This window comes from Microcaecilia unicolor, chromosome 1, assembly GCF_901765095.1.
Source record: "Microcaecilia unicolor chromosome 1, aMicUni1.1, whole genome shotgun sequence".
Lineage (NCBI taxonomy): Eukaryota > Metazoa > Chordata > Amphibia > Gymnophiona > Siphonopidae > Microcaecilia > Microcaecilia unicolor.
Window position 1 is genome coordinate 478,941,105 of NC_044031.1, and position 21,965 is coordinate 478,963,069.

Consider the following 21,965-nt stretch of genomic DNA (forward strand, 5'->3'; position numbering starts at 1 on the left):
ATGGAATGTGATAACGTAGTCAGTACTGTATGAAAACAGGGATGATGTGGTTAACCAAATGTTAACAAACAAACAAGCATAGAGAAGTCAAATACAAGACTTTAGATCGAAATTTTCCAAAAATGTAAAGCAACACACCATCTGAGTTCAGTTCTTACACTGTAAATTTAGACATAAATTATCTGTGTTAGCAGGTAAGTTGTATTGCTATGGAAAGGATGCAATTAATTCACCTAACAACATGGATTAAATCATAAAATCATTCCCAAGTTCAACGAGGAAGGGACAAAAAAACCCAACAAAGAAAACACACTGTAGCACTCACTAAGCGTTGGCGTAACTGGTCTACAATCTTTTTATTTATTAGTCCCATAAAATCTATATGCCGGTCCTCCTATAAAATAGTTCATGAGGTGTAAAAATTAATGGAGTCCTTTTACTAAGGCGTGCTAATAGATTTAGCATTCGCTATCATTGCTGCACTCTAAATGATAAGATGCCGAATATAATGGGCATCTCATCATTCAGCACATACTAATCAATACACATACTAAGGGGGTCTTTTACTAAAACTTAGCTTGCGTTATCTGCAGCAGGGCCCATAGGAATAAAATGGACCCTGCTACAGATAACTCAAGCTAAGTTTTAGTAAAAGACCCCCTTTAAGGTTCCTGTTTACTAAGCAGCGATATAGGTGTGCTAACGTTTTAATGCGCGTTAATCATGTATGTGCCTACAATATCCCTAAAGGTGCCTACATGGTTGGCACTCGCGCTAAGTGTAGGCATGCTAAAAACACTAACGCATCTTAGTAAACAGGGCCAGAAATCTGTTATCGAGTCTTAGTAAAGGGAACCCAATGTTAATGCAGTGAACAGACCAGGAACAATAATTTAACCTGTTCACATTTAATGGATTTTTTTTTACATTCAAATCCCAAACAATATCGAAATCAAACAAAGTGGTACATATAAAAAAATCTGAGCGTGATAATTAAATTAAAAAAAAAAAAAAGCAAAAACAGTCAGGGACAAAGTAGAAAAACGTGTTTACAGAAACTGATTTCCCAACTGAGGGCAAACAAGAAATATTCCCTGAAGTGGCAGAGGGCATGAAAAAGAGCAATTTAAAATGTCAAACGTGACTTGTAAAACAACTCAAAACAGTGTTCTGAATGAATTGATATCCATGAGAGGTACTTTCTATTATACAGGAGTTTTACAGCTTAGATCCTGCATGTGCATCAGAAAGTATCTCCATGTTTATCATGGAAGATAGTGGGAAAACAGGCTTTGATTTAATGAGTTTTGACCTATTGAAAAAATTCCAGGCATGCATAGCTTCCATATATTGAAGCACTTTCAACAAAAGATAACAAACTGTACTGAAATTCATATCCAGTGCTCTAACATGCTCTGAATGCTGCAGTATTCATCATGAGTCTTTTATGCAAATAATTCACCGTCTGCAATGTGGAGTTTATTGAGGTGGTAGTTCCGTCTCAAGCGCACACCATTTCCGGCGCAATGGAAAATGATTCAGTATTTTTTTTTGCACAGCGCTAACCTGGCGGTAATCGAGGAGTGCTGAGCGCTGCCTGGTTACCACTGGGCTACCACAGGAGCCCTTACCGCCGCCTCGATAGGCGGTGGTGAGTGCTCATCCCCATCCCCCCGCATGGCCATGCAGTAAGTGCAATCTTACCGGATGGCCATATCGGTTTTTGGCCTTTTCATACCTCCTGCAGTAGAAAGGGCCATAGTGTGCAGGAAAAACAGCCCCCGCCGCTACTGCAGCTCCTAACTGTTTAGTAGAGGAGCACCCACTCTTCAACCCTGCCACGCCTCCTCCAAAAAAATATTAAACTATTTGTTAACGTTCGATTAGCGCACATATATTTGGCAGTTACTACAGGACACCTGAGCACATCTCACAGTACACCATTTTAAGTTGCGTTAGGCATGTATTAGCACCTAACACAGCTTAGTAAAAGAGCCCATAACAGACAGAAAGTAAAGTGGAGGAGTGGCCTAGTGGTTAGAGCACCAGTGCTGACATCCAGAGGTGCATGATTCAGTTCCCACTGCTGCTCCTTGTGATCTTGGGCAAGTTACTTAACCCTCCATTGCCTCAGGTACAAACTTAGGGGTCCTTTTATTAAGCTGCGGGAAAACAGATCCTGTGGCAGTGGCAGGAGCTGTTTTTCCCACGCGCCAGGGCCCTTTGTACCGCAGCAGGTAAAAAGCCCAAAAAATGGCCATGGGGTAAGATAACTCCTATTTCATAGCCATGCGGTGGGGAACATTTACCACCACCCATTGAGGTAGCAGTAAGGGCTTCTGCAGTAACCCAGCGATAACAGTGCAGTACACTGCGATGCCCAATTACCACTGGGTTAGCGCCACGCTAGACAAGAACATTCCGGGGTGCGCCACAAATGGCGCACACTCAACCCGGAACTACTTCCGGCATCTGCATTGTCCCGGCAGTAGTTCAGTTTTAGCGTGCGGTAAGCCCATGTTGGGTGTGCGCTAATGTTTGCATTAGTGCGAACACCCAGTAAAAATAATTACTATTTAGGTGGTGTTAGACTCCTGCTTTATGAATGTGCTAACCCATTAGAGTAGTGGTAATGTGCATGCGATAGCTGATTAGCACAGTCCATGCCCATTCTTCGCCCTAAAATGCCCCTACCCAAAAAAATACAAAAAACAAATTACTGCATGGTTAGCATGCAGAAGGCAAAACTAATGCAGAATGCTTTAGTGCATCCCATATGAGGTTATTTTTGCTGCTTTAGGCGCGTGTTAGCGCCTAATGCAACTTAATGAAAGAGCCCCTCTGTTTTTTGCTAGTAAGCCTCCTCGGCAGTCTCAGCTTCAGTTTCTGCCAGTGGTGGCCCTACCATTAGGCCAACTGATGCGGGGGCCAGGTGACACTCTTCTCCCCCCCCCCCCCCCATGCCAGCCATGCTCTGGCATCACCCCCACTCTTCGTTCCCCAAATTTACATTCTTTTCTTGTTTTCCAAAAGTCACGGCAGCATCAGTTCCCATACGTTGCCCTGCCACTCTTCTCTCTTACAACCTGACTCTTTGATGTAACTTCCTGTTTCATCGGTGGCAGGGCAGGCCACAGTAGAGAGAAGGGGTCGTATGGGAACCGCTGCCACCCCAACTTTTGGAAAGCCAGAAAAGATAAATTTGGGAAAGGGGGTTGGGGAAGGAAGGGGGAGATGTCAGACTGTGGCCGGAGGGGGCAGAGCCAGGGCGGCAGCTCATCCCCTCACCTCAGGCGACAGACTGTCTTGGGCCGCCCCTGTTTTCTGCTGACCTTTCTGAATAGCTATTCCCTATAATTTCCTTCCCATGCTCAAATTGGTTAACTCAAACTCTATGGATTTTCTGAATGTTTTTAGGTGACCATAACTGTACTGCAAAGCTGGCAACTTAAGTTTGTTTTTTTTTTTGTTTTTTTTTTTGCTTCCCAGATACACTGGTGATGCAAATAAATGCTACAGATGCAGATGAACAGGGTACTCTAAATTCCAAAATTGCCTATAAAATTATTTCTCAGACTCCTGGAGCCCCACAAATGTTTATTGTGAACCAGCACAGTGGAGCAGTCTACACAATATCAAGTTACCTTGACAGAGAGGTAAGGGCTCCTACTATTTTCTAAGATATCTAGTATTTGTCAAACATTATGCTTTTTTACATTTTAATTAGCTCCATTGAATTAATACAATATTCCACATTGTTCTCTAATCATAAAATAATGTATATTAGAATGGTGGAGCTTTATATGTGCATTTAGAAAACAAGAAGAAGCAGCAGCCTTAAAGAGGGATTACTTAATTTCATTTCACAAAACATGGTCTCCTCTACCCAGCTATCATTCACCTTCCTCACCCTCCTGAGTGTTTACCTTTATTATATACGCCAATATCCTTCTCACCAACCTTAATACCTATGTATGTTCTACAGCAAAATTAACAGCTTTTATTTTCAGAATTGCATTCACAATTTATATTTGTATTGATGTCCATTGTAACTGTTTTTATTTTCTTCTTAAATTTACTGAAAATGTATAAATAAAATGGGAAGGGGGAAGAAATGAACCTTTGAATGGGAAGAAAGTACATTTTTCAAATTATCTTTGAAAGGACTGGAGAGGGAGATTCGATAAGGTAATGCTAGAGAGGAAATGAGGTTTGTCAAGTGGTTTCCCCAGCAAGAGGTGAGGGTCAATTCGCCACCACCAAAGGGTCAGGTGTACTAATGCATCTTCCTCATTTGGGGGGTTATTCTATCAAGTAGGTACAAACATGTAGGTGCATGGTTTATGCAAATGTTTAGAATACTAGTATATATGCCTATATATGCCTAATCTGTAAATACGTGCTTATCTTGCATAACACATATTTACATATTTTTTAGAAAAGACAAAAAAGCAAAATCTCTCCAAACAAAAGATGATGAAATAAATTAATAGAAAACTTTTAAACATCAATAGAAATAAAATAAGTGCCATGAGTTCTTAGGGCACTCTTAGGCACTCACAGATCTGTGAGAATAGAAAGGCACAGTATTAACATAATATTTGGGGGGGTCTCTTTCTCAAATCAATAAACAAATGTTATTTTTTTTTCACACAAAAAAATTAAGGCATTCAGCAGCTACAGTCTCATTGTGGGAGGTGCAGATCTGGACGGTGCTGCAGGAGGAATGTCCTCACAATGTGGTGCAAACATCAAAATTCTAGACGTCAATGATAATTTTCCATCATTTGAACAGCAGTCGGTAAGAATCTATTTTAATGGGCATTACCAACTTGCCCTTAACATTTCCTTAAAAGTTGTACTCTCTCTCACTCTTTGCCTAGTGTGACATTCTGTAATCAAGAAGTATCACACTTTTTTGTCATTGCTCACTTCTGTGCATTCAAAATTATGTTTGATATAATACAACAGAACTACAATGCTTGTAAACAACTTATTTGCTTGTCTCTTTGTTCTAGTATGCCGTAAACATACTTGAAAATCAATTTAATAACAACTTGCTACGGATGAAAGTGTTTGATCTTGATGAAGAATTCTCATACAATTGGTTGGCACTGTGTGATATTGTTTCTGGCAATGAGGGAGGATGGTTTGCGATAGAAACAGATGCTATGACTAATGAGGCAATCCTGAAAGTTATAAAGGTATGTTTCATAAATAACTGTGAAATACCCAATAAGAGAAAATGCAGCAATTCTAAAATGACTTAGGGGTCCTTTTATTAAGCCGCGTAAGTGTCTATGCATTCCTGATGCATGCCAAAATTTCATTTTTGGCATGCATCCGATACGCACGTCTGAAAAATATTTCTTATTTTTGGACACGCGTAACAGATGCACACCAAGTGGCAGTAAACACACACACCCGGTTACTGTGTGAGTCTTTACCGCTAGGTCAATGGCTGGCGGTAAGGTCTCAGACCCAAAATGGATGCGTGGCAATTTTCATTTTGCCGCACATCCATTTTCAGCAAAAATTTTAAAAAGGCCTTTTGTACAGACACACTAAAAAATAGATTGGCACGCCTACACTACCACAAGCCATTTTTCAGTGCGCCTTTGTAAAAGGACCCCTTAATACCCTAGGACACTGGTTCTTCACCCTGTCCGCAGGGCACACCCAGCCATCCAGGTTTTCAGGATATCCACATTGAATATGCATGAGATAGATTTGCATGCCTCCTTAGTATGCAAATCTATCTCATGCATATTCATTTGGATATTCTGATAACCTGATTGGCTGGGTGTGCCTCATGAACTGGGTTGAGAACCACTGCCCTAGGGGGCATGTCAAGCAGAGTCAAGTAACCATAAATGTAATTTTTATATAACCCTTTAATTTTTACAGTCACTTCTCATGTTTTACTACATTCTTTGAAGATTTCATACCACTCCATCACAAAACTGTTGTTTTACTACAAAGAATGTAGTAAAACTGTGTCTAAACTTTAATCTTCTTTTAGTTTGCATGTGTTCTCTATAACTTTCCTTGTGGATTAATCCAAAGTAAAATGTTTACCATCTCTGTCAATATATCCTCAAATAAGGGGCCCTCAAGTAAAATTTTGCTGAGGCCCTCCATGATGGCAGCAGTCACAATGAGAGGCTCCCAGATTAATAGCAAAATTAGAGGACCTTGTTGATTAATGTAGGCTACGTTAGAGAAAAAGTGCAATTTCTCGAAAAACAGGATTTGGGTAAAGAAAGATTCCAATGTATCCATTCTTAGAAACAGCAAGCAAATAAGCAATCATGAGAACTCTGAGATAGACTGTGAGTTAAGATACAATACTCAAAAGATTTACCCAGCTAAAATTAGAGTTTAACCCAGTGGTTCCCAAATCTATTCCTGGAAGCACACCAGCCAGTCAGGTTTTCAGGATATCCATAATAAATATTCATGAAAGAAATTTGCATGCATTGCACCTCCGTCCAATCCCCCTTCCTGTCCATAAAACCTGCTCTCCTGAGAACATACTCCACCCCCTCTCCCCAGGACCTACCCAAGGGTCTCCATGGTGCTCCAGTGACATAAGGTGGAAGTGTTGCCCCTCCACTCCTGCCCAAGACTGCACTGGGATCCAAAATGTGACCCCCCTAGCACAGTCTGAATATTGGTATGAAAGATAATCATATATCTTAGCAGCTCAGCTAGTTTTTGAATATTGACTCATTCGCTAGTTATAAAGTTACTAAAGATTCCTTTTACCAAGCTGCGGAAAAAGGGCCCTGCACTGGCAATAGGGGCCATTTATCCCGCATGCCAGGGTCCTTTTTACCACAGTGGGTAAAAAAGCCCCCGGCACACATGGCCATGCAGTAAGAGAACCCTTACCGCATGGCCATGTGACAGGGAGCCCTTACCGCCATCCATTGAGCTGGCAATAAGGGCTCCCGCGCTAACTTGGCGGTAACCGATTTCCGCTGGGCTACCGTCTCGTAAGCCATTTCCAGGGGTTTTCTTTTAATGGCACGCTGGGGGAGGGACTACCACCAGCAGCCGAACTGGGCCCGTGGAAGTCCCAAAAGAGCAAGCGGTAAAGCCCGCATTGGTCTTGCTGCCGCTCTGTAAAAGGGCCCCACAGTTTGCCAGAGAAGTGGAGGAGTAGCCTAGTGGTTAGTGCAGTGGACTTTGATCCTGGGGAACTGAGTTCAATTCCCACTGCACGTGCAGGACGTCAGACTCACAGAAACAGAAGCCTGCATGGCCGCGTTACTGATCTGCAAGGGCAGGCTTCTACATGGAAAGTTGCTAGTGGAGAAGTAGCCTAGTGGTTAATGCAATGGACTTTGATCCTGGGGAACTGAGTTCAATTCCCACTACAGCTCCTTGTGACTCTGGGCAAGTCACTTAACCCTTCGTTGCCCCTGGTACAAATAAGTACCTGTAAATAGTATGTAAACCGCTTTGAATGTAGTTGCAAAAACCACAGAAAGGCAGTATATCAAGTCCCATTTCCCTTTCCCTATACTGTTTGGATTACTTGTTCATCCCATGCTGATTTTCTTTTTCTTTGTCTATTGCAGCCACTAAATTATGAAGAAATGCAAACTATTAACCTTGGTGTTATTCTCAGAAACCAAGCAGAATTTCACTACTCAATTGCCTCCCAATTCCAAGCAATACCAACCATCATCAAGGTTCAGGTTCAAAATGTGAAAGAAGGGTTTGGATTTTACCCAAATTCTAAGGTGTTTATAATCCCATCTGGCATGACCAGGGAACAATGGCTGAGTTATATCATTGGATCATATACAGCCACAGATCTTGACACTGGGAAAGCTGCTACAAATGTCATGTAAGATCATTTGGAAAAGATTGCTGCATAACTGTTTCGTACCATTAGGATTTCCAAGTAACTCATCATTTTAGCCATGCTTAGAGAGAGAGAGTAGTATCCTGTCTGTTTGATGTCACACTCTGAATGTTATACTCACTACCATAGTGCCATCACAATAATGAATATTTTTCTGTGAACAATTATTATTACAATATTGATAGTACTGCATATATCCTTTGTGACTTTAGGGAACATTACAGTCTAAGCATTTTGGAAAATTAAATTTATCTCCAAGCAATCTGATTGATTGGAGCATAGGATGTTAAATCCCCAAAACAAACTATCTAGGATATTGAGGCGATTCAACAATACATACTCCATTAACGTCTTGTTCAAACTACACAATTAATGTATAGAGGAAAGGCTTCAAGAAGCCCCTGGCTGTGTGATTCAATAGCTCTCGGGGGGCTGGGCTACTTCATCATCGGCTCAAAACCTTTGGGCTATAGTCCTTAAACACAATTTTTTTATATCTCTCTTTTTCGGTTTTATATGTGTTCAGTTTTAAATAGAAGGCTACTTAGCTTTGTTTGGACCTGGTCCTACTCTTGTCAGAGCCTCGTCAACGCTGATCGCGACCACGACCTACGGTGGCCAGCGTTTCGTCACCTGCTTCAGGGTTGCGTGGTCTGCGTTGGGCTGTAAAGAAAAAATGTTTAAAACACAGATCCAAACTATTCAAGTAACATTACATCATTCTTTGGTCTTTTAAAACCTTCTTTAAGCACCTCCGTTCTCAAAAACTTCAGCTTCTGTGGACCAACCCAGAAAAATGGCCCCTCGGTTATTTATACCCAACTACATCAGACGGCAAGAGTAAATCTGACCAATCAGCGTAAGATCTTCTCGCTTCTTTAATCTTAATTGGAAAGCGGACTTATCTTCTACATTGAACATACTGGTCACCGCTGGCCCCTCCCTCCCGAGTTCGCCGCTGCCGGTACCCCCCCCCCCCCCAAGTCACCGACGCCGGTCCGTCTCTTCGCTATTCAACTTACATCTCCGGAGCAGGCAGATCAGCTGAGCTCCCGTCGGCCTTCCTTCTCTGCCTGTGTCCCACCCTCGTGTGACGTAACGTCGGCGAGGGCGGGACACAGGCAGGGAAGGAAGGCCAATGGCAGCTCAGCTGATCTGCCTGCTCCGGAGATGTAAGTTGAATAGCGAAGAGACGGGCCGGGTGGAGGGGTGGCGGTGACTCTGGGAGGGATGTACCAGTGGCGGCGACCTCGGGCGGGGGAGGGGGAGCGATGGCGACCTCGGCGGTTCCCTCCCCTTCGCGCAGTTTCCCTCTCTGTCCACCCCCCCCCCCCCATCATCACGTATTGACACGGGGGCAGGACAGAGAGGGAAGTCTACTGCGCATTTGCGGGTGAGTACGGTCACTCGCCGTTTATATGTTTGATGTCAATACTTCCCCCTAATTCTAAAAAAGTCACCAAAAGTTGCACATGCAAGTTAATTAAGTATTGAGCTAATTAGTGCCAATATTTGGCCTTTTAACAAACTAATGGCACTAATTACATTTAATTGGAATTTACATGCATAAATTTAGGCGCAGGATGTGCGCCTAAATTTTAAGAGCAAGTAAAAAAAAAGGAGCACAGAAATGAGAGGGTCATGGGCATTCCTAGCAGTTACACACATTGTTATAGAATAAGGAAGAATACACACCTAATTTAGGCATGTAAATTTACACCGCATTTCAGTTGGTGCAAATGGCCGCGCCTAAAGTTAGGCACGATTCCAGGGCATAAGCATTGTTCTATAAACCACACCTAACTTTATGCACGGCTTATAGAATAGCACTTTTTTCAGTGCCATATATAGAATTCACCCCTTTGTGCAAAAATGTATTTAAAACTAAAGTCCATAAAAGCTACGTTACCTATAGTGGCCTTTTGAAATCAAAGTTGAAACCTGCTTCTGTCCATTCGTTCTTCTCTCTTGCCTTTTCTCTGGAAATTTTACCCTTTTATATCTTCAATCTTTTATCAATCACTCAGTGTTTTCCATGTCATCTTCATTTCCTCTTTCTCTTTTCTGACCACCACCACCACCACCCTCAACCCTGCCTTATCTGTTATTTTACTGATGATCAGTTTATGCTACAATCTAATGTAAAGTTGAGCATTTAACATATTCTATTGGTTTAAGAATAACCTTAAAGTTATATAAAGAGTCCTTATGCAAGATATAGGAACATGAAATCACATATCATCATCAGTGTTCATAAAACAGCAAAAAGAAATTCAATTTTGGTGCTTATATATTAGGAGCTAAGGATCCTAGCCTGAATGGTCATCCTGCTCCCCAAACAGAGCATGATACAGCATACTATATAGAATGTGTGAGGAACTGAGTTCGATTCCCGGCACAGGCAGCTCCTTGTGACTCTGGGCAAGTCACTTAACCCTCCATTGCCTGCCGCATTGAGCCTGCCATGAGTGGGAAAAAGTGCGGGGTACAAATGTAACAAAAAAAAAAAAAAAAACAGAAGGAAAGAGCATATTTCAAAATAGCTACATTTTATTGTCAATGTATAAGTTATAAAATACTTAGATGAGCTAACAAGGGAATATAACATGGCCATATAACAATCCTAGCCTAAACTTCTATTTATCTTGTTTTCAAAGAATATATTCTGAAATTATATCTATTTATGTTTAGCACATATCCCTTAAAATGAGCATCTTTTTGATTTTCAAAACAGATACAAAAAAGGAAAAGATCCAGAAAACTGGTTAATCATTGACTCTAAAACTGGCGAGATCAAATTTTCTAAAGAGATGACCCGAGATTCTATATATGTTGTCAATGGAACATACACAGCTGAGATTCTGGCCATCAGTGATGGTAAGAGACAGGTGTCCTGGTTGACAATGTTCATGCTGCAAGTATTATTAATGCAGACATCAATACATATTTTTTGCTGATCACAAAGTAATTCTGTCTTTATGTATACCTTCAGTCCAAACATAACGAGGGTAATTTTATAAGTGGATGACTACTTGGGTGCTATTCTATAAAGACACATAGGTATATGTCCACACTATAATTTTCAAGTGCTCTCATAGATTAGCATATTTTGGGGCCCTTTTACAAAGTTGTGGTAAGCACTGACACATGCTAACTGAAGCAAAAAATGGTGTACCACAGGGTGTGTTGAGGTGTCCCGCGATAATTTTGCCATGTGCGTGCACTACCCACATGAGAAAAAATAACATTGATTTTTTTTTTTGGTACGGGGGCATGTCCGGGGGTAGAGAGTGGACATGTACTGCATTTATCAGCTAGCGTAGTTACATTGCTGTATGCTAACCAGGGGCGTAGCCAGACTTCGGCAGGAGGGGGGTCCAGAGCCCGAGATGAGGGGGCACATTTTAGCCTCCCCTGGTGCCGCCGCCCCCCCCCGGCGCCGCCGCCACCACCAACAACTTTGACCCCCCCCCCCCCGCCGAAGACCCTTTCGACCCCCCTCCTGCCGCCAACCCTCCCCCGCCACCGCCTACCTTTGCTGGTAGGGGACCCTAACCCCCGCCAGCCAAGGTCCTCTTCTTCCCATGCAAGGCTTTGTTCTGTTTCTGACGTGCTGCACGTTGTACGTGCAGGATGTCAGACTCGCAGAAACAGAACAAAGCCTTTTTTTCCAAAAGTCCACAAACTGATGCACCCGCTGCTATCAATTCTCTGCTCAACGTGTCATTCATCGGAACATCTCTTCAAACCTCTTCATCCATATACTTCCTTCAAATCCGATTATGGAATGACACGTTGAACAGAGAATTGATAGCAGCGGGTGCGTCAGTTTGTGGACTTTTGGAAAAAAAGTTTTCTATTTAAAGTGTCAGCTTCTTTTTTCCAATAATATCGGAGTTACGGAATGGACACATAGCAGTATTATTACTGCGAGTAGTGCATTAACAGCTTATTAAAAGGACACATGAGAATTCCATTTGAAGCTGAACAAGAGCTTGGGCATGTGTTGATGTTTAATCAGGGGTGATTTCATCACTTAATTTAGTCCACAATAATAGTATGGACATAAGTTTGTCTCTGTTGCATGTATAATTCATGGGAAGGTCTTTGGGAAAAAGTATGTGTGACTAGGAATGATAAGTTGTAATAACAAATTTAATTGTGATATTGTATTGTGAGTTGGTTAATTAAATAATTCTATATTGGTCATTGTCAACAAATTCATTAGTCATATTGGTTGATACATTGTTATATAGTTGGCTGATTTTAGGTGATTTAACCCTGTTATTGTGTATAATAAATATGCATGAGAGAGATTTGCACATAATGGAAGTGACGGGCATGCAAATCTCTCTTGTGCATTTTCATTAGGGATATTCTGAAACCCATGCAGCAAAATCAAAATTGCCATACGTCCGTTTTCGGTCTCAGACCTTACCGCCAGCCATAGACCTCGCCGTAAAGAATTTGGGCGGTAAAGACTTATGCTTGTCAGATGCCACTTGGTGTGAATCCGCTACAGGCGCCAGAAAATAAAAAATATTTTGCAGATGTGCGTATCGGACATGCACCAAAAATGAAATTACCGCAAAAGCCATGCTGTAGTCGGGCAGTAAGTCCATTTTGGTGCGTGTTGGGCACACGCAGACGCTTACATGGCATAGTAAAAGAGGCCCTAAGTGCTTATTAACTCCAATAATTAAATCATTGCAGCCCATTAACTAATTAATTTGGGCACCAATTAGGAATCCAAGCACAATTTTGGACACACTTTATAGAATCCAGGGGAAAATGTACTACTCTTAGTAGACCTGAAATGGCAAAGGGAAAAATTGATCAATTAATTAATTTTACTGTTTTTTTTTAAATATATCCCTCTGTTTACAACCAACATTTTCTTCTTCTAGATGGTGGTCCTGTTAAGACTTCCACTGGAACCATTGTTCTTAATGTTCCGGGAACCAATAAACACTGTCCAACTGTTTCGACTGAACCACGACACACATGTTCTGAAGCGCCATCTGTTATTATTACTGCTACAGATAATGATCCTGCCCCATATGGTGCCCCCTTTACATTCAGTATTGATAGCAATTCTGCAGGATTATGGACCATTGAAAAAATAAACGGTGAGTACAGACAAAAAGAGCTTTCTGTAAACATTATAGTTAGAAAAACCTGTTCCTTCACAACAGAAAACCAGTAATAGTTTTTCAGAGATGCCACGTTATCGAGTTCCAGGCTGGAGATTTTGGGACAGTCCTGGATTTCTGACCACCCCATCCTGGTGCATTATGGGACTTGCAGCACTGATTTCAATGGGTAGGATCAGAATCCCACACTACTTTTGGGACAGGCCAAAAAGTCACCAGCCTGGAAGTGGGTAACTTAGCATCTCCAGTTTTTACTTAAGAAATACCGCTGATAAACAATAAACCAACTGAAACACAGAAGTCCTTATCACCTACAAAATAGGTAGAAGTAAGTACTGCCATGGTAATTTTTTAAAATGGATGCTGATGGCAACATTTGAAAAAAAAAACTGAAAATCAGGATTTTTATGGCCATGGTAAAATGGCCTAAACATGCGGGAAAGGCCCACGTAAGGGTGCACTAAAGTCTATTTTTACTGCAGCTTAGTAAAAGGACCCCTTAATTCCCAATACTCAGGTACAAAAAAAATGTAAGGGTTGATGTTCAGCTGGCAGCGCTCAGCATTCTGCTGATTGCTGCCGGCATTATGCCCGGAAATTCAATGCTGGACTATGTCTAGGCTCTGGCAATTAATTTCCAGGTTTCTGGAGCCAGCTAAAGCACAGCTGGTTAAGAGGCCCTTTTACAAAGCATCAGAAAGCCCAACGTGGCCACCAGCGGTAGTTCCACCTCGAGCATGCGCCATCTTCGGCATGCCATTAAAAAAATTTTATTTTATAGTGCGGCGAAACTGGCGGTAATCAGGCATCGCACGTGCTGCCTGGTTACCACCAGGTTGCCATGGGAGCCCTTACTGCTACCTCAATGGATATCGGTAAGTGCTCTCCCTGCACGGCCATGCAGTAAGAATAATGTTATTACATGGCCATTTTTTAGGGGCTTTTCACCCACTGTGGTAAAAAGGGCCCTGGCAAGCAGGAAAAAACAGCCCCCACCACTACCACGGGGCGCTTTTTACCGCAGCTGAGTGAAAGGACCCCTTAATTCGATATTCAGCACTTAACTGGCTATGAGTTACCACATAAAGATAGGACTGACTTTTATGCAATGACTTTGGCCACTTAAGGGATGAATATGGACACTTAACTGGCCAAGTGCCGTCTGGCCCTGGAACACTCCCAAAATTGCTGGTTTTCCTTTAGGCACTAACCGGGCATTTTCAGAGGCACTAACCAGTTAAGTGCCTGTGAAAATGATGGGTTACCCCAAACAAAAACTGTAACTGACCAGGAGCCATCAACCCTTAGATTGTGAACACACTAGAAATAGAAAAGGGACCTGCCTATAATGAATATTCAGCGCTTGTATCACAGAAAGGTGGTATAACAAATCCAAATAAAAGTCAATCCAACTGGTTTCTTACTTCAAAAGATAGCTTATCCGATATTAAAGCTGCCTGGTATGTAAAGCTGCTGCAAGGTGTAATTTTTAATGCATTAGGAAAATGTAAGAACTGTCATTCATTTGCTAGTAGCAAACGAGTGCTGGTGGAGCTAGAATCAGATGATACTTATATGATTTTAACTTGCTAAGTCAGCAAGGTTCTCTTAAAGCACGCATAACATCTGTGCCCCTCTTAGTGCAGTGCTATATTAATGAGCTGGCTATGGAGTTACTTATAGTGCAGCAAAGGGGCCCTTTTACTATAAGGAACTAAGGGGTTAGTGCATGGAAACTGGAACCACACATCTGTAGCAGTCACTACAATCCTGGCTTAACTAAAATACACTAAAATGTAGGCTTAACACGTTGCAATGCAGGTTTTTACCATGCGCTAAGCTCAGATTTAACATGGCATCTTTTAGGGGTGTCCCCTCTATTTTTCATTGAAGGTCATGCATTAATGTAACCAGGAGCAGACTGAACATTGGAACATTAGGGCAGCACCCAAGGGTCCACAACAGTAGGGGACCCAATCTCCCCTAGCTTCCATCTAATTTAATCATTTTTGATAGGTGGTTAGGGGCCCATGACCCTTCATGCCCAAGGGCCCAGATCACCATCAGTCTGCCCTTGAATGTAACCATTAGCATGTAGTACCTGAGGATGTTAATACAGGACCACTTACCACCTCCTATTTCAGAGGTGCCAAGTTCTCTTGTGTAAACTCTTGTGTCAGCCAGTTAGCATGCGCTAAGTTTAGCGCACTAGCTGGCTAACGCTACCATACCTACTCTCCGCCCATGCCACACCCCCTCAGAGAAGAGTTCTGAAAAATGCAGTAATATGCAATTTCACAAGCAGTGACAAGCACACCTTTGCACAGTAACTGTTACAGCACGCTAACTGCACACTAAGGACTAAATTCAGTGCATGGCACCCAAATTTAAATACCAAACAAAATGCGTGCTGAGCGCTGTTTTATAAATGGCTCTACGAGTTGGGTGCTGTTTAGAGAATAGTGCGTAGCGCCGGGATCTGCTCCCGAAGATTTACACCTGCTGAAACCTGGCGTAAGTCCTTGTGCATAAATTAGGCGCAGATCCCCTGAATTTTATAATATCGCGTGCATCTTTAGTGAATGTTCCTGACCCACCCGTGCCCCTCCCATGGCTACGCACCTCTTCTGCACATAAATGTCTAGAAGGCTAGCACTTATGTGTGTAAGTGTACATTTACCCACAAAAGTGCCAGCAGGGTGTTTAAGTGCTATTTTATAACGTGAACCTAACATTCATAGGATGGGAATACATAGGAGGAGCACGGGTGGGGTCACAGTTTCATGTGCCCCTGGTGCATTTAGGCATTTATGGTTGGTGTAACTGCAGGCACATAAATGATAGGGTTATGCTAGTATTCTATAATGGAACCTAGACCCTAGACCCCCCCCCCCCCCACACACACACACACACAGGCTGGTTAAATAATATTTAAATGCCTAACCACTGATATTAGCACCAAACCAGCTATGTTGAGCAGTCAAAATAGGCCACTTAAACAGCAAGCCTATCTTTGACCGCTGAAAAGTTAACCAGTAGCCAAAGTAAACTCAGATATTCAATGCAGATCAGGGCCACTGAGGGGGGGGGGGGCTGGGGGCAAATTTCCCTGGGCCCAGCCTCAAAGGGGGGCCTGGAGCTGTGCTGCTGCACTGAATAATAAATCGCCGGTTTTGCTAAGCTTTATTTATTAAATCATTTATTTATAATTTTTCATTTTACAAGGGTCACTTGCAAACAGTAATACAGAGATGATTGCACATTAATACAATATAAGAAAAAAGCAATCCCAACTAGATATATGAATTATATACAGTCTTTCTCTTTCTTAGACCACAAAGTGAAGAAAAATAGGGAGAGGGAAATAAGACAAGGAGATCAATTAAACAGTAAACAGAAAAAGGAAAATATGGTATTAATTGATTATCCCCAGATATTACTCATCTAATTCATTATTCTACATTGATCATCTGGTTGGCTTCCTCAAGACCAAATACGGCATATAGTCAATTCATTTCATTGAGAACATACTTATTGTCCAGGTTTTAGTTAGAAATAAAACATCTGATTACATTCTCTCTCTTTTAAAAAACAGAAATTATTTAACGATACATATACTGAAGTCTCTAATTCAAATCCCACTGATTAAAGCAATCCCAGTTTTCACAGGCTTCACTCCTTTCCAAGTAATAATTAAGGAAATATTTCTGAGGAAAACTTTAGGAGTCATACCTGGAACTCTGGGAAAAACAATAATCTCAACATTAATCATCTTCAATAACATCCACCTTATTATTCAAAGTTTCTGGTCCATTATCATTTTCAAGATCATAACCACTTCTTTCTTGTGCAGAACTTCATCTATCATATCAATTTTTCACTCTCAAAGGGTTCAGTCAAATTGTCCATGCAACTCTCCAATAAGATCATATCTGAAACAAAGTTATTTACTACCACCATTAGGTCCCGAAGCGCCTTCTAGATGGTATTCAATGTAACCTCCACGGAAGCCAAAAACTCCAAGATGATTTCTCTTGAAGTGTTTAGGAGTGGTTCCGCTGATTCAGGTTCTGCTGTAAACGTCCTCCGTTTCAGCATAAGCCTCTAACTCACTCCTCCACACCTTTGGACATGGTGGTTGAATAATTTGGGAGCGATGGAGTTGTTTTTCCAGGTCCAAGAGCATCAACGCTCCTTCGCCAGTGCTAATCAAAGGAATCGCCAACCTTTTCATCTGTGGGCAGTTCGATGCGCAGCGGTCCCGCACTTGCTGCTCAGGGGGCAAAACGCTGGCCATCAGCGGCTGACCACCGGTTGTTCCCGTCCTCTCAGTTAAGAAAAATGCAGTTGCAGAGAGGAAATTTACATAATGAAAACAGAAACCTCAGAGGGCAGCTGGGCCGTTGGGCATACAAACTCCAGGTCACCATCTCACCACTCTCCCAGTTTGGGACACTCTTTGTCTGGTTTCTCCTCAGAGGCCTGTCTGATATGGGTAACCCTTCAGCATAGCCCTCTGAGTCATTGAAACACAGAAGCCCCTCCACCACTACAAGGTGGTGTCCCTTCGGAGGGGTTTGCTAAGCTTTATAAAAGTTGGATGGCGGTGGCATGGTAGAGCCAGGGGCGTAGCCACGGGTGGGCCTGGACGGGCCCAGGCCCAGCCACTTTCCCTCCAGGCCCACCCAGCCAATGTCCGTCCCGCCCCGAGTGTCAGCAGGTGGGGGGGGGGTGCTCCGCTGGCGCCACAATCCCCACCTGCCTACCAGCTCCATCGACGAGCAGACGACCCTATTCTGCCACCCGGCATCCAGCCTTAAAAGAAAAACTCGGTGAAACGCCTCGCATCAGCTCTACACTGCTATAAGTAAACCGAGCAAATCGCCTCGTCACGTCGGCCCTTCCTTCACTGTGTCCCGCCTTCGCGGAAATAGGAAGTTACATCAGAGGGCGGGACACAGTGAAGGAAGTTGCCGACGTGACAAGGCAATTTGCTTGCTTTACTTATAGCAGCGCAGAGCAGACGCAAGGCGTTTCACCGGGTTTTTTTTTTAAGGCTGGATGCCAGGTGGCAGAAGAGGGTTGTCTGCTCGTCGATGGAGCTGGTAGGCAAGTGGGGACTGGGTCGTGCAGGGGGGCTCAGATGGGAGAAGGGGTCTGGGTGGGGTGGGGCACAGTAGGGGACGGGGCTGGGTCTGGGAGGGGAGGAGAGGAGAGGGACTCAGATGGGAGAAGGGGACTGGGTCTGGGAGTGCAGGGGAGGGGAGGGACTCAGATGGGAGAAGGGGACTGGGTCTGGGTGGGGTGGGGTGGGGCTCAGATGGGAGAAGAGGACTGGGTCTGGGGTCTGAGAAGGGGGCAGGAGGGAGAATGGGGCCATGCCTTGGGCAGGTGGGAGAATGGGTCTGGGGCTGAAAAGGGGGGCCCTAATCCAAGGCATGTGGATGAAGGGAACTGGGAGCTGAAAAGGACGGTAGGTGGGATAAGGGGGCTAGTACTGGAACTGGGGGCTGAAAAGAGGAACGGGCTGAATGTGCTGACTGGGGGCTGAAAAGGGGACAGGGAGAAGTGGCTGGGGGCTGAAGCTCCGGACTGGTGGGAGAAAAGTGCTGGGGTTGAAACTGGGGACTGGGGGCTGAAAAGGGGACAGGGAGAAGTGACTGGGGGCTGAAGCTCCGGACTGGTGGGAGAAAAGGGCTAGGGCTGAAACTGGGGACTGGTGGGATAGTGGGACTGAAACTGGGGGCTGAAAAGGAGGGGCAGGTGGGAGGTGTGGGCTGGGGCTGGAACTAGGAGCAAGTGGGATAATGGGGCTGGAACTTGGGGGCCAAAAAGAAGGGACAGTGAGAGGGAGGGCAGACCCTGGATGGATGGGAGAGGGAGGGCAAATGGTGGATTGAAGGGGCAGAGAGAAAGGGCAGACAGTGGATGGAAGGGACGGCAGAGAGGGCAGACACTGGATGGCAGAGAGAAAGCAAAGACAGATGCTGGATGGAAGGAAGACGGTGAAAAGAAGATGAGGAAAGCAGAAACCAGAGACAACAAACTGTAAATAAAATATGTATTTTTATTTTTTTACTTTAGGATAAAGTAGTATTGTAGATGTATTAATAAATGTTTATAAATAGAACATGTAAATAAGGTAATCTTTTTATTGGACTAATTTTAATACATTTTGACTAACTTTCAGAGAACAAACCCCCCTTCCTCAGGTCAGGATAGGATACTGTAACAGCACTATACTGTATTGACCTGAGAATGGAGGGTTTGGCCTCTGAAAGCTAAATGTATTAGTCCAATAAAATTATATTATTTTATTTTCTATATTTGTTTTATTTCTATTTGTTAATTTGTAAAATGGTGATTGGTATTTGTTAGTTTTTTTTTCAAATTTACACCTGCTGTCTTTATATTTTGCACAGTACTAGGGGACATTTTCTGTTTCTGTGGTGTTGCATTGTACGCAGAGTCTGGCATCTTGGGGGTTCAGTTTAATTTTTGTCTAAATAGAAAGTTTATGATTACTTATTCTATAGTGGATTAGGGTGTATATGTGTTTGTGAAAAAGACATGGCTTTCAGTTGGCATTGACTGTGCAGGATCGATGATTTGTACTATTCTGACTGGTTTCGTTGTATGTTCTAGTGCTTACTGTAGTGTTTAGGATGCTTTCCTTTTCCTTGTGTGACATATAGAAATTACTGCTTATGGTATGCTAGAATTGCTCTATAGGTCCTGAGTGTTTTGTATTCTCGGTATGCCTAGTACTGGATTTTGGAGGGGGGTGTTAAAAAATGACCAGCCCCAGGTGTCAATTACCCTAGGTACACCACTGCTTTGATCGCTGTTGCTGCCTTTTCTCCTGCGGCTGATGCCAAACTATGGGGGGGGGGGGGAAGGGCAGGGTTGATGCCGGGCTACAGTTCCAGGCTGGAGATTTTGGGACAGTCCTGCATTTCTGACCACCCCATTGTTATGGGACTTGCAACACTGATTTCCATGGGCAGAATCAGGCACTGCAAATCCCACACTGATTTGGGTTATAAAGTTTAAATCAGGACTGCACAAAATCTCAAGCCTGGAACCTGGGTAATTTGCCATCTCTGTGATTTCTAATTTTTTTGTGTTTTATTCTGCAATTTGTAAGGGGTGGTCTGTGTTCTTGGCATCTCTGCAGTTTCTAATTTTTTGTCTTTTATTCTGCAGTTGGTAAGGGGTGGTCTGTGTTCTGCATGTGACCGATATAAAAGATTCTATGTGCATGTAGTTCGTGTGGGGATCTATATGAGTCTGACTTCTCTGGCTTTTTAAATGGCAATGTCAGTTTCAGAATTTACCTGTTTTATGAATACAGCTTAATCAGGCATTTGCATTTGTTACAAAGCAAAGTTTGAAGGATATGTGCCATTGACATACTTGCCTTATAGCAGTCATATTTGGTCAAGTTTAAGATATGGGATAAAATCACTATATTTAAAAATGTTGGTGTTCCATGAACCAGGTATGTGGTTTGTGTTAATGCAGTAGAGCTGTTGCACAGACTGTTTACTTAGAAATCCATCATCAAGTGCACTCTAAGGCATTATTAAGGAGTATCCCAAGAAACACTACTCACACCTAGTGCCCACCCAAAATGTCAGATCTTGCTACGCCACTGGGTAGAGCAGGCAAAAAGCTACCTGCAGTGCATAGAGTGCAATCTTCTTTAGTTTCCTGACTTGTGCGGGGGGGCTGCGGTGCCGCACTGCATTATTGCCATTAACTTGGTGTGCACCAGTGCAGGTCCTCTGTTACTCCTCTCGTCGTCCTTCTGGCTTCCTTCCTGCCTCTCTCTGACTCTCTCTGGTGCATGCCGGCACTGCACAGCTGGGCCCTGTCTGTCTCAGTGCAACGCCAGTGACACACTTCCTCCCTAGCTGAATGGCTCCTCTCCTGCGCTCAGTGCGCTGCGTGGGCTGCCTGCCCTGCTCCTCCACCACATATCCAGTTGCGGGTGTCGGTCCAGGTTCACTGTAGTACAGTGATTGTACTACTGTGTAGTGTCTATAGTCTAGCTAGCAAGGTGCAGGGCAGGACTGGAATAGGATTATAATCCGGCAGACGGTTTCCCAACCCAACTCCTTCTCAGTCCCGGCAAGGACAACACAGGTCACAGAGGACAGGAGGAGAGACGAGCAGACAAACTAGAAGAATTGTTTTTTTGTAAGGTAATGATTAATTTTATTTTCCAATGCCATTTTCTTATGTACTGACTCTTAAGAGAGAGACTGGTTTCCAGCAGTGTCCCGCTCCTCTCCCTCCCTGCTCCCCCAGTCCCCCTCCCCCACATTATATACCACTTTTATGGGAATATGATTGGCTCCTTATTTTAGGCATGGCTTATAGTCTATAGTCATTATTGCTTTTTCTGAAATGACTACTCCTGCTGTGTTTGCTGGAAATACATGAGTATTTGACGCATCTGTCCATATATTTTAATAAAGGCTCCACATTTGGCAGAGCCTTTTGTAAATTACTGGGTGACTTGTAAATCTCTCAATCTGCATCTCAGTTACTATAATGTTTTTATGTAAAGTGGGCAGGTCATATGTTTGACATGATGTGTGGTGCACGGGGTGGGGATGGCCCTTAAAATTGTTTACCCCAGGCCTGGCTTTTTCTCTCGGCGGCTCTGATGCAGGTCGACAGAAATGGCCCGGCATTGAATATCCAGGTTTAACACCAGCAGCGGACAGCAAACGCCCTGCCCACCACCAGCTGAATATCAGGCCCTAGGTCTCATTACAGAATAGGTTCACACCGCACATCCTCAGAGTGCCTAAATGGAGGTGCCCAATTGTAGAATTGTTGGGGCAGGAGTTGTGAAGGACCCTCTGACACCATTTGGCTACGAGGAAGATGTGAGGAATGTCAATGGAATTTGGAAACAAAGGTTG

General features: G+C 43.3%; 1 protein-coding gene across 1 annotated transcript in view; it reads left to right on the forward strand.

Moving 5' to 3' along the window:
• LOC115477140 (desmoglein-4-like) overlaps window positions 1-21,965 on the forward strand; it is a 90,480-nt gene that overhangs the window by 46,474 nt on the left and 22,041 nt on the right. The window contains exons 6-11 of the mRNA XM_030213777.1: window positions 3,490-3,656; window positions 4,667-4,801; window positions 5,019-5,204; window positions 7,587-7,858; window positions 10,611-10,753; window positions 12,784-13,005. Of these exons, the coding sequence (XP_030069637.1) occupies window positions 3,490-3,656; window positions 4,667-4,801; window positions 5,019-5,204; window positions 7,587-7,858; window positions 10,611-10,753; window positions 12,784-13,005 (1,125 nt within the window). The remainder of the gene's footprint in view (window positions 1-3,489; window positions 3,657-4,666; window positions 4,802-5,018; window positions 5,205-7,586; window positions 7,859-10,610; window positions 10,754-12,783; window positions 13,006-21,965) is intronic.